Below are 12,910 nucleotides of genomic sequence, written 5' to 3' on the forward strand. Positions count from 1 at the left end.
GATTTTTTTTGGCAGGGTCAGAAGTGTGAAGTTGGTCTATTTGATAAAGGCTACAGATATAGGATGGAACTTCTTGTAACTTCTAAAGTACTTGCTTAGAGTATACAATTTGGAATACTTTACATCTTTAGCAAACACTTGGAAATTTCATGACCTGCAAATGCTTCTGAATAGTTCATGAATTGCTATCTCAACGATTTAAAACGTAAGAGAGGAAGAGTGCATTTTTATTTTAAGATTAATCGTCTTCCATTTTGCCAGTCTAAGCAGAGGAATTTACTGGAAAATGTTTTCATCTAATATTATTTCATTCAACTATCAGATGAGTTACACTAGGTACCTACATTTTCATGAATGTTTGCTTTGCCTGTTTCAGTGATCGCTGTGGAGAAGACCCAAACCAGAAAGTAATCCATGGGGTTATTAACTCCTTTGTTCATGTTGAACAGTATAAGAAAAAATTCCCCCTAAAGGTAGATACACATTTATGATTTATGTTTTTAATTGTGAATGTTAATCTAGTATGTATATCATTTGTCCTTAAAAATATTCTCCCTTTTAGTTTTATCAGGAAATTTTTGAGTGTCCTTTTCTGAATGAAACAGGGGAGTATTATAAACAAGAAGCTTCAAATTTATTGCAAGAGTCAAATTGCTCACAATACATGGAGAAGGTAAGAGATTCTTCTGAACACATGCAATAACTAAAATCTAATATTATGAATTTACTGATGATACACGTTTTCCTGCACAGTTCTTATAGTTGTTGTTTGTATGCTTTCATGCAATTTAAACTATGCATTTTGATAGCGTGGTTAATCTGAATACAAGCTACAAGCCTTGCTTATGGATAGACTGTCAACTTCAAAATAATTCATAATAAATGATAAATTTATCACATGAAAAGTTAAAAAAAAAAAAAAGACAAAAACCAAAACACTTATCAGGTTGATCAGTGTTGCTTCCTCACTTCCTTATTTTCCTTCTGTTTGTAGTAGCATAAATTTAGAGCTTTAGCAATATAATGGTTGGAGAAGACTGTGTGGCAGAGTTGTTACAGAGCATTGTTAAAAATTACATATTCTGAGGTGGATTTCGTTTTGTTTTGCTTTGTGGTGTATGAAGTCAGGTTGTGGTTAAATTACTTGTAATTCTTATACCTTGCTTGAGAAAGCAAAGATTAACACAAGACTAGGAGTCAGTCCTTGGTGCTGTACTGTCCACGCTAATGAGATAGAGGAGCTGAGGCCAAGGCTGTGAGATCGCTTCTAACCACAGGGATGATAAGCTAATGGTTGCACACCTGACGTGAAATTTAGGGACAGACTAAGACTTCAATTAAACCAAAAGAAATGCAGGTTCATTTTGTCTGTCACTAGCAGTCTGCAGCTGTACCACTCTCCCTAGGCTCCCCTTGTACTCACTGGATGTAAGTTCTGGATGTCAGTGTTCAGATGATTTACTTTATGATAGTGCCTATTTCCTTCATTAAAGTTATAAAGAGAGTTTTTGTTAGTAGCTCAGATGTACACCTATAGCTTTTGAGCAGATGTTTACATACAAACAAATGAGTTTGGAACAATAAAGTGATTCTTATAGTCATATAATTAGGTATTGTGGTAAAACTTTCTCAGGAGGAATAAGAAGTGTGGTAGGAGAAATCGGGGAAGATTGGTCAAAGTTGAAGGGAAGAAGAAATTTTGAGAAGAGAACTATCAAGTGCTGTTAGACATCTAGTAGTTACTAAGCCTAGTCAGTACTCAGAGTAGATTATATTAATTCAGTAACAGCCTGATTCAAAAGAGCAAATTTAATTTTTTAGCATCCCAGACAATTTATTTTTTAACTTTGTTACTTATTCATGTCTTGCATTCTACATACATGTACTGTTGTATATTCATGGTTCTATATTGGTTGTTAGTATTTCATCAACTCTCAGTTTAAAAACTTGTCTGCAGGTTTTAGGTAGATTAAAAGATGAAGAAATGCGGTGTCGGAAATACTTGCATCCCAGCTCATACGGCAAAGTGATCCATGAATGCCAACAGAGAATGGTAGCCGATCATTTGCAGTTTCTACATGCAGAATGTCACAATATTATCAGACAAGAGAAAAGAAGTGGTAAGTCTCAGTGGTCACAAAAAGCATGAAGTAGTTTTTGTTTTATTCAATCAGTGTTGCAATTTAATATCTTTATTCAGTGACCTTCTATGTGCTTAAGCATTTTCAACTAATATATTACTTATCTAGAAAGCCCAATTAAGCCCCGGATGACATTTTTCTTTTACCATGTAATTCATTTTCACTCTGCCAAATATATAGTCAAAACCTTCTTTTTACTGTTAACAGCCCTTCTTTCGGCCAATACTCTTTCCTTGTCTTAGTCAGCTTAAAACCACTGAAGTCCTGTGTCCTGTAGAACTGATCATATTTTCTGCTTGTGTTTTCGTTTGTAAACCAATGGCTCTGTCTTTACAGATTTCTTCATCATCATTTGACAGGTCAGGATTATAAAATATTTTGGCTTCTTTTCATAGCCACTTTTTATTGTCCTGAATCTTTTGTCACCTCTCTTCCCAAATCCTTTTTACAGAAGCAGATGCTCTTATATTTGTATTACCTGCCTGACTAAAAAATTATGATTCGTGATGACTACATGCCCCGTAGCCTTGAAAGAATGCTTATTCTTGCATGGAAGATGGTATTGATTATGTGAAACAAATTATTTTTCACAGTCAAATTCAAATTATATCTAATAATAGTGTTCATTTTCCAGAGAGCTTTGCAAATTTGATCAGAGCTTGAATCCTTTTTTATGGGGAAAAAATAAATAGCAGTTGCTTATTTACAGCTTTTCTAACCTAAGAAAAATCTCAAGCCACCACTGGAAGAAAAGAAAAAATCAAGAGGATACCTAAACTGATTTTAGTCAGCTGCTGCTAAGGGAGATTTAAGGAGGCCAAGGGTTAAAATAAACTGGCACAAAAGTTACACACTAGCCCACCTCTCCTCAATAAGCAGTATTGGAAGAGTGAGGCAGTCGCAATGGCAGTACTCAGTAAATACTGTTATTAACCCTACTCTTTCCTTTTTTTCTTTTGTCAGTGATCCAGTGTATGTTGTTTTTTTTTTTTTAAACAGTTGGTCTTGTCTTTGAAAAGTTCTGTGTGAAATTTTGATACTATATTGAGTGTTGATATTTAGTGTTTCTAAGCCTATTCTATAAAAATGTATCTCTGTTACAGACATGGCAAATATGTATACTCTACTTCGTGCTGTGTCAAGTGGTTTACCTCATATGATTCAGGAACTACAAAACCATATCCATGATGAGGGCCTTAGAGCAACCAGCAATCTTTCTCAGGAAAATGTGAGTTTCCTCAGGCAGCTGAAATTGCCTGTTTGACTAACATTCCTCCTGAAATGTTTACCTTTTTCTTTTTAGTCTATTCTGTTTCTTTAATTTTGTCTATATGAAAATTGGTTTGGCACATTATGGATAAATTCTGACTTCTAATCAGCACGCTTAGCTGTGCAACACATATCTCTCCTGAGAGCTGATTGTTGTAGTCTAACCAGAAACAACTACAGCCAGATATTTCTCGTTGTCTGTTTAATGCTGTCATGGCAAGTAGGTCCTTTTGTTCCATGTATGTGTTTTTGTCCTGACTTTCTCTAAGTCACTGACATTTGCTGTTCAGGTACGTGGAACCAATGATTCCATTTAGTTTAATTATGTGTTATTTGTAAAGACTTGACATCCTGTCCTGATTTCAGTGTGGTGTTTTTCACTGATAGCTTTGTAGTCTCATATTTTAATGTAATTTCTGAAAATACCATAGCTTAATTATTTTACTAAAGCGTGTTAAACCTTTTTTCAGTTCATATGTATTTAAATTACTCAATTCCATTTTTGATCCTCTAGCATTGCTTTTCAGAAAGGAACAAGCAAGCTTGCATTTGGCATTATATCTGTACATGTAAACATCTTGCTGTGTAGATCTGTGCTCACGTTAGGCTGGTAACTTTAGCCGCACAGTGTTTCTGTCTATAATAATACATAGATACAAACCGTTGTAAATTCAGTCTTTTATTGACTGCACAGGAGTGTTTAGTCTTCCATAACTTCTGTGTGCATACTGACAGTAGTCTTTAGTAGTACAGTTTGCTTTCAAATTGCTTTTAAGTTTATCGAGCTTGTTCTTTTAAACTAATAGCATCTACACAGGGAAATGAATGCAGAGCCATGAGAGTGATGAAAAATCACAACCTTATGTAGATAAACTAAAAATGTGAAATACTTCATCCACACAGTAAAGCAAGTTATGTTGTCATCAAAAGATTTTTAATGTGTGACCTGAGAACACGCCTGGGGAGTCATGGGCTGCAGCACGTGCATTGCAGGCTCCTGCCTCGCTGCCCGCCAGCTGCTCTGCACGGGGCTCCTCTGACTCCTATTAGTTATTTCTATACAAAATGTGATGCTGAAAGGTGGTGCAGTAAATTCGATCCGTAACTGTCCTATGTAGAACTCAAAGGGTGCGTGTGGGTTTTCTGTCCCTGAAGTCAGTGTGTAGGAGAAGCAGCAGTTTACTTATTTCAGTAGCTTTTTGGCTTGATTGCTGTATTTGTATTAGCATTAATGATTTTTGAAAGGGCTAATAAAAGATTTTAGGGTATGATGGAAAAGATTAGACAGCATTAGGACAGTATAGACTTAAATCTATGTTTGATAGCAGGACTGTAAATGTAGCCATAGACTTTTCATTTCCAAAACATTCTCAAGGACAGTAGTGTTAGAGTACAACAAGTCAGAGTCAATCCTCTCAATGACTGAATCACTATGATTTTAACTTTTATAAAAAAGAATAATTAGGAAAAAAAGGTACAGCTAATGTAGATATTTTTTTGTGTAGATAATAGTACTTTTCCCCGTTAACTTGCTTTCTGTTTTATCTACCATTTTTAGATGCCAACTCAGTTTGTGGAGTCAGTTTTGGAAGTACATAGTAAATTTGTTCAACTCATCAACACTGTTTTGAATGGTGATCAACACTTTATGAGTGCCCTTGACAAGGTAACTTTTACTTAAATAAAAAATGCATTGGAAAACAAAATATAGGACTCTGCTTCAGGCTCTCAAGAATTCTTCAGGGCATCAACACATGTTCAAAGATAGAGTTCTTATGCAGTTTTTCTTGTTTAGAAATGCCATGGAACAAAAGGCGATTCAGTATTGGGGAAAAGATATGTACAAAGGAAACCACTGTAATACTTAAATGTTTTCTGAAAAAATTATTTTTCATCGTAATTGAAAACACAAAAATGGAGCTGACACATTTAATGTATTAATAAATTTAAGTGCAGATAATAAATAGACAAATCGTGGGGTTTGGGAAGTTTGGTAACTCTTACATGCGCTTTAATTTGAATTTGCTTGCTACCATAATGTTTGAATGCTGAATGCTGAGTGTTACTTACATAAAAGTTTTATTTAGATTTTTCAAGTTGACCACAAAGAATATCTGGAAACTTACATTTCTTCAGTCACTGCCACAACAGCTAACTTTTTTTCCAGGAGAGAACTGCACTTGAAGTTAAATAAGCCTGTTTAGGGAAAGAGGCTTGCTGCTCTTTTCTTTGAAATGTCATGAAGGCATTTAAGATAACAGTTCTAATTGCTATAAAGTTTAATAATAATTGTTAATTATAATTAACTCTATTGTTATTATAATTATTATTAAATTCTGCAAAATATGCCTGGGCTCTTGAGGGATTGAATGGTTCCTCCTCAAAAAAAGTAGTACATTTTTTTTCTAATCTATTTGTTAGTTTCCCACTCTTCCCATATATCGTTATGTCTTTTTCCTGGAGGGTGCACTCACTACTTTCCTATCTGTAATTTCTTGTCATAGGATGCGTGTGTACTTGTCGTTGTTTTGTGGTGTTTACAGTAATTGTGGTTTGTAGTCAGTCTAAGCTTTGATTTTCAGCCAAGGTTAATCTGGAAAGACAGTGATGAAGATACTGGTAATAATATCAATAGTAGTTACCCATCTGTATTTGTGATACTGAGAAAATACTTATTTAGTGTTTTAAAACAAATGCTTATTTCAGTACCCTAATGCATTTCTGTCTCAATTGCAATTGATGTCGTGTACCAGAAGGTGGAGTGATACGGGATTGACAACTACATTTGCTGGCGCATAGGCAATGTGCTTTTTCCTGAAGTATATCGGTTCTTCACTTCAGTGATCTTTATGATAGTAAATATTTTAAATATTATTTGGCTGTCAGTTTTTCATGGTGGATATAAAAACTGCTATTGTTGCCTCCAGCATCATTGCAAAAGATTGACCTGCTCTAAGCTTCAAAGGGTTTTGTATTTCTTGTCAAGTCATGAGTTCCTTTCTCACAGGGATTCTAAGGACCTATTATCAAATACTGGAATGTTGAGGCTTTGTACAAAAGAGTTGCTTGTCAGTTCTTCTTTATAATAATAACAATAATAATGTTTTTCTTCCATAGAAGGAGCTATAATTTGTAGGATCTATGGTCATGCAATATCTTTGGTTCAGTATTAGTTTAAAATGTTAATTTACATGTGATATGTAGTTTAGAAATTAATTGTGATGATTCTGATATCTTTGTTTGCAATTTCCAATTCTAAACTGCCATCTCCTTCCTCTTCATTTTCATCATATTCAGGTTTTCTTCAGCTACCGTATTTTTTCTACTGCACTGCTTCAAATTTCCACTTTCAACAATATTTTTCTTCTCTTTAGTCTGTCAAAAAATCCAACCACCAAAAGATTTTTCCTTTCTTACTGTTGTGAGCCCACTGTGTATGTTTTTCAGCTCAAGATACATGCTGTTGATGTAAGCTGCTGTTGATGTGCTGCTGCTCAAGTCTGCTTTATCTGCAATTATTCCTCAGTTTCTTTCATCCATACTTTTGGACTGTACATATTGCTGTATACCAAAATCTTCATACTTCTACATTTAAGTTTCTAATCAGAACTTAAATAAGTTCTCCTGCTTTCTGCAATTAACTTCTGTTCCTCTACTCTCTACACTTCTACTTAAATCTCATCTTAAAATGTTCAACACAAATTCTCACAGAGCAGTAATTCAAACCCTTTTAATAATTGTTTCTGTTTTGATCCCCTTTTGTGTAGTTCAGTTTTATAGGGTCTTGGATGGTCCTTGCTCTGAATATGTATATATATATATATTTTTTAGTTTCTTTAAATTTAGTAAAAGAAGAAGTTTTAAGTAATTTACTTTTTTTTTTTCTCTTTGCTCTATGTTCCTGTGTAGGCTTTGACATCAGTAGTTAACTATAGGGAACCCAAGTCGATCTGCAAAGCACCTGAATTGGTAAGCGATGTATATTACTGTAGAAAGGAGTAATACTTTTTTGTAACTGTCAAATGAAGTGGCATAGGTTCCATCACATGAATATCCATTTCTCACACAAAGTCAGCCTCAGATGTGTATTTCATTAGTAATAAATAACTTAACTTGCACAGACATTTTGTGGGGCTGCAAAATTGATGCACTTGTAATTTTTGATATAGAATTAGTATTTTCTGTGGATGTAGTATGTATTGTTTACCTAGGAATACAGCCCTTGTAGAACATGAGACTGTAGACTGTGATTGATTTCTTGCTTTAACTTTTGTGTAGAAGTGTGGAATACTTTGGGATACATTTGTTCTCAAGCTTGACGAGTAGGTTTGGGTTTGTTTTTTCTTTTTTTTAACTTGAGCTGGCCAAGTACTGTGACAACTTGTTGAAGAAATCAGCAAAAGGAATGACAGAGAATGAAGTAGAAGACAAACTTACAAGTTTCATTACTGTTTTCAAATACATTGATGACAAAGATGTATTCCAAAAGGTAACTTTTGATATTCAATAAATGTTAAAATGTTACACTTAAAGTATACTTGAAGAATGTAGGTATGCCTTTAAAAATCCTCAGATCTCTTTTCTTTTTTTTTAATGCAGTTCTATGCCAGAATGTTGGCAAAAAGATTAATTCATGGTTTGTCTATGTCTATGGATTCTGAAGAAGCCATGATTAATAAACTAAAGGTAATGTAATATTTATCTAATGCAGAATAAACAAACACAGGAGTAGGTAGTGTTGAGCGGGAGCAGCAGAGGGTGCCAGAGATAATTTAGCAATCAGTAGATCCTGTTTCCAGTAGCAGAAATTTCTTGGTAGTCTATGAAAGATATATGGCCGAGTATCACCCAGGCATATGAGATTTTTCTGAGGTTTTGGGTGGTTTTAGTGAGTGTGTTCAAATAAATAATATTTACACTATAGAAGTACCAAGAACTTTCATAAACTAGCTCTGTCATTCAATTTTATAACAACATTCAATTTTAAATAACATTCATATAAATCAATGTATAGACAGTGAAACTAAGATAAATCTGGTGATTTTCTTTTATAATGTTTGTTTTCTATTGTAACTAGTGTTCTCTGTAAATATTGTAACATTTCTGCTGACTAGATTTTCATATTTTAGTAGTGAATGTACATGATTTTGTATAATAAGTACTGTTTTCACTGTGAAACGTTTAACAATATTTCTTCACAGCAAGCCTGTGGTTATGAATTTACCAGCAAGCTCCATCGAATGTATACGGACATGAGTGTTAGTGCTGATCTCAACAATAAATTCAACAACTTTATCAAAAACCAGGACACAATTATAGATTTGGGAATTAGTTTTCAGATATATGTTCTACAGGTACTAATGTATGTTTATTATTATTGAGTTATTTGTACTTAATTTTAATGTTTTGATAACAAGTGAACATTTTTTTCTAACTCTGAATAATTCTTATATGGAAACTGGCTCCTTGTGATCATTGTGGAATAATTTATTTTCCTAATGTTTCTTTTTAAAATTAACCTACTAGCACACTAAACAATAGTGATGCAAAATGCCTTGTGCTCTTGTCTTGAATTAATACCTCAGTGGGGCATGTATAATGAGCGGTAAAACTTTTGGAGTAAATTCAATGTCTTATGGCATAATATGTATGCTAGATCTGTTTAACAGTGTTATTTTTTCTTGATGTGTGTGTTGTATGAAAATGTTAATGCTTTTATTTTTCTGGATACCTTTAGGCTGGTGCATGGCCTCTAACTCAGGCTCCTTCTTCTACATTTGCAATTCCTCAGGAACTGGAAAAAAGTGTACAGATGGTAGGTTAGTAAGAGGCTTCTTGTAAACATGTGGAAAATGTAAAGTAACTCTAAATAAAAGACCATCACTAGCTGAGGAAAACCTGAGCTGCTTCATTTTAGTTGTAAATCATGACTATCCTGTTTCTAGCCCATATGAAATTTGGAAGGATGACCCAGATGACCTACTGAATTTATGTATGTATTTGCATAGCTTTTTTTTTTTTCCCATCTCTCTTCCTCACTTTGTGATTGATGAGGGAGATACTATTATAATAAATACAGTCAAATGAACTGGATTGATTCTTAGCTTTAAAACCAATTCCCAGTATTTAGATAAAAGATTTTTTTGTTTCTCATATTAAATCTGAACAGATTTAGTAGAAGATTTAAATGCAGATACAGGTTTCTTGTCCTATATTTCATAGGAGCCGTTCAAAATCAAGTTTCATGCAAACTCCTCGAAAGCTAATTTCACGAATTCTCAAAGCAGTAAAGGTTTTACTTTGGCCAAATATTCTATTTTCTGCTTTGTAGAGGTGGAATATTTTATTACTTTTGATTATATTATTGTGTTCTAAGTGTTACCTGTAAAATGGTTTCATTAAAATACAGAATATGTGTGTTGATCTTTGCCAAAGTGTATTTAATGGTGAAGTACGTTCTACGCAATAAAAAAATTAATATTATTGAATGTAACAGATTTTTTTAAGCAGGTTTTATACTTCAAATTGCTATGTGATGTGAATTATAATGGCAAATGTCTTTTTCTGTGGTGAAGGAGCTTTCTCATTTCTTACTAAGTATTAGAACTGTTCTGCTTTTATTTCCACTGTGTTAAATGACACTTGTTTTAGCAATATAATCATTTCCAACCCATACGATGGGATCCACAGGAGGTGACTGATGACATTTTGCTGTTCTTTGTGGGTTTAAAATAGGAGTATTGTCAGTTGTGCCTCATTTGGAAAATTGTTACGGACTTGGATATCAGAAGCAGCTCCTAGTCTGGCTTGCTTTCCTAGCTTCACTGTTTTGCCAGTTTAAAGGAGCAAACTTACTTGTGTGCCACCTAGCTAGAATTAATGCTCTAAATTATACTCATAATTCCCTGAGGAAACCAAACATGACCTTGGTGACTCTTTGAAAAATTGACAATGTCTGTCTTTACTGTCAAATTTGATCATTTGACCCATGAAGAGAGAGTTCTCGCAGGATTCTGGCCGGGATTTAGAAAGAAAATAAAAAGAATGACTAGACTCTTTGTTGCAGTTGCACTCCAAACTATGGGAGTACCTGTGTAACTGGGCACACTCTTTAGCAGCTTTTTCAGGCTCTGAGACTGCTGGAGCTGCCTATAAATGTATGTGTATTTGAATGGTATAGAAATACTGGTTTTCATACTGTGTAAGCTTATGGGTGGAGAAACACCTGATTCCTAAAGAGGTCAAATGTCCCCCTTTTTGTATTTTCCTTTGATGTTAATCATAGTTGCCAGACCAAACCAGAGTAACCCAAATGGATGTGTTCACAGTGTTTGCTACGTGGGGTTTAGGGAGGTTTGTTCCCATTTTAGGAGAAGGTTCTTTGAATCTGCTGAAGTTTTTCTCGTTACCAGAAAGTAGTCAGACCTTGAACTAGGATTAGTTTGCAAGCCACACTTTCTTGTGGCAAAATTTTTGAATATTTTGTGGCAAAATTTTTGAATATTTTTGTTGAAAAAAAAAAAAAAAGGAATCTTAAATACTAAAACCAAGGTTTAGCAGGCACTTGCCGATATATGCAGTCTGATTTGTTCCTCTTGGCTATAGGGCTAATATGTAGGATTAAGGTCAGATTTATATTTTAATTTTTCTGTTGGATGTTCAGTCAAATTTCCGTTACTTTCAGAGGACATCCAAGAGAATACTGTAGCTACTAAAAATCCTCGTTTTTATATTTCTCCTTACAAGAAAAATGATCAGACTCTTACATTACATATGTTAAAATAGATTCTTGATTTTTACAAGCCTTGCAATAAACTTCCATTTTAGGCTTTGGAGAAATTCTTCTTTTCCTTCCTGTCAAAGTAACTTTTCTGCATCAATGTAGCCCATAGAATAAGTAAGCTGGAAGCCATGTCCTCAAAATGTTTTTTAAACAGTCTGGAATATCTTTAATTGTTCTTTAGAATCCAATACTTCCTTTCATTTCCCAAGGCTTAGTCTCTCTCCATTGCTTGCTAGTTTTCAGGAATGGCAGGACCAATGGTTTCTAATAAGATGATTTTGCTGCTTCTCTGTAAATTTGTTTTTTTCTTATCACAGTCCACGGGTCTTTTATGCCATTCCTCCTCTTATTCTCTTTTAGTGAAAAGGACATTTAATTGTACGTAAATGTGGCTTTGAAAGCATCTTCTAGAAATCGCATTCCTAGGGTCTTCTGGAAGGTGGTCTCACAGTAGTCAGACTTAGGCACTTTAGTGCCAGCTTTCAAACTGCATAGCTGATTTTCACTTGCACAAACCCCAAAACTTTGTTTCTTACAGAAGAAAGGAATTTTAAAGTTGTTTTTAAGGCTTTTTCTTGTTTAGAGGTATTTTTTTTTGTATTCCTCTTCTGCTATATATTTGTGTGTCTTGTAGAATTTAAATATCAGGAAAAAATGCTTACCAGAATGACTGATATAGCACTTCTCATAATGACAAGAAATTAATATAAAAATCAAAAAAAGAAGGAAGAAATTAGCATTACTACTCATCCTATTTTTGCATATAGGATTTTAAAATACTGATTTCGAGGGAATATTTCAATTTTTGAGTGTCAGCACAACTTTGAAACGTTACTTCCTAAATCACAAATGTGTGCTGCTTTGTGAAAACAGGTTTTGGGATGTTTCAGCAGAAATTCGAGGATCTGTAGTCACTTCCTGACTCCGAGATGTTTGCAGACTGTGTAGTTGTGGCCCACTTTCCAGCTTGCTGTCTTGGAATTCCCTCTAAAAATATGTTCAGGAATGTAAGATGAGATTCATCATGCAAGTCAATGTGTAGCTGACTGTGGGAAATACCTGCTTACGAAGAGTTTGGGTTTTTTGAAGAATGTTGTTGATAAAAAAAATCAGTAAAATGGATTTTTTTGAGTTGATTTTAAGTAGGATATCAAAGCCATGGAATATAGAATTATTTCACCAAGGTGAAAAAATGAAAGTACACTTGTTTTTATACGGAATTGGAAGGAACAGAGTAATAAAACCTAACAAGATGGATCGCTAAAGTTTCCTATAAATTATTTTAAATTCGGTAGAGGTAATATGTCTTAGGAACAATGTTTAGCTCCAGTATTTTGTGTTTTGAGAGTATGAATGTTTCAGCAATCTTTTTGATTTAGTCATCAAGTGATATGTTAATATGTTCTTGTAGTTCAGTAAATGACTGTTCAGTCATCACCCATCTTCTAAAGGAAAATGCTGTCATTAATTGATCTGCAATGTTTGCATCCGATATGGTGAAAGTAAACCCCATATTTTTCACAGGGGTGATGTGATAATGAACTGTTCTGAGTAGTTATATTTGTGACTAATTAAAGTTCGTTTTGGTTTGCAGTTTGAATTATTTTACAGTCAGCATTTTAGTGGAAGGAAGCTTACTTGGCTACATTATCTTTGTACAGGTAAAAATAAGTGCTTTGCTAAACTTATGCTGTATACAACTGACAATTATTTCTTA

At 34.1% G+C, this 12,910-nt stretch overlaps 1 protein-coding gene across 4 annotated transcripts in view; it reads left to right on the top strand.

The window, feature by feature from the left end:
• The window catches only part of CUL2 (cullin 2), a 54,872-nt gene that overhangs the window by 31,721 nt on the left and 10,241 nt on the right, over positions 1 to 12,910 (top strand). For all 4 annotated transcript variants that reach the window (XM_065627756.1, XM_065627757.1, XM_065627755.1 and 1 more), the window contains 11 exons: positions 377 to 473; positions 563 to 673; positions 1,958 to 2,120; positions 3,245 to 3,369; positions 4,969 to 5,076; positions 7,320 to 7,379; positions 7,771 to 7,899; positions 8,010 to 8,096; positions 8,612 to 8,764; positions 9,148 to 9,225; positions 12,788 to 12,854. In XM_065627756.1, coding sequence (XP_065483828.1) covers positions 377 to 473; positions 563 to 673; positions 1,958 to 2,120; positions 3,245 to 3,369; positions 4,969 to 5,076; positions 7,320 to 7,379; positions 7,771 to 7,899; positions 8,010 to 8,096; positions 8,612 to 8,764; positions 9,148 to 9,225; positions 12,788 to 12,854 — 1,178 coding nt within the window. The remainder of the gene's footprint in view (positions 1 to 376; positions 474 to 562; positions 674 to 1,957; positions 2,121 to 3,244; positions 3,370 to 4,968; positions 5,077 to 7,319; positions 7,380 to 7,770; positions 7,900 to 8,009; positions 8,097 to 8,611; positions 8,765 to 9,147; positions 9,226 to 12,787; positions 12,855 to 12,910) is intronic.

The sequence above is a fragment of the Caloenas nicobarica genome, chromosome 2, assembly GCF_036013445.1.
Source record: "Caloenas nicobarica isolate bCalNic1 chromosome 2, bCalNic1.hap1, whole genome shotgun sequence".
Lineage (NCBI taxonomy): Eukaryota > Metazoa > Chordata > Aves > Columbiformes > Columbidae > Caloenas > Caloenas nicobarica.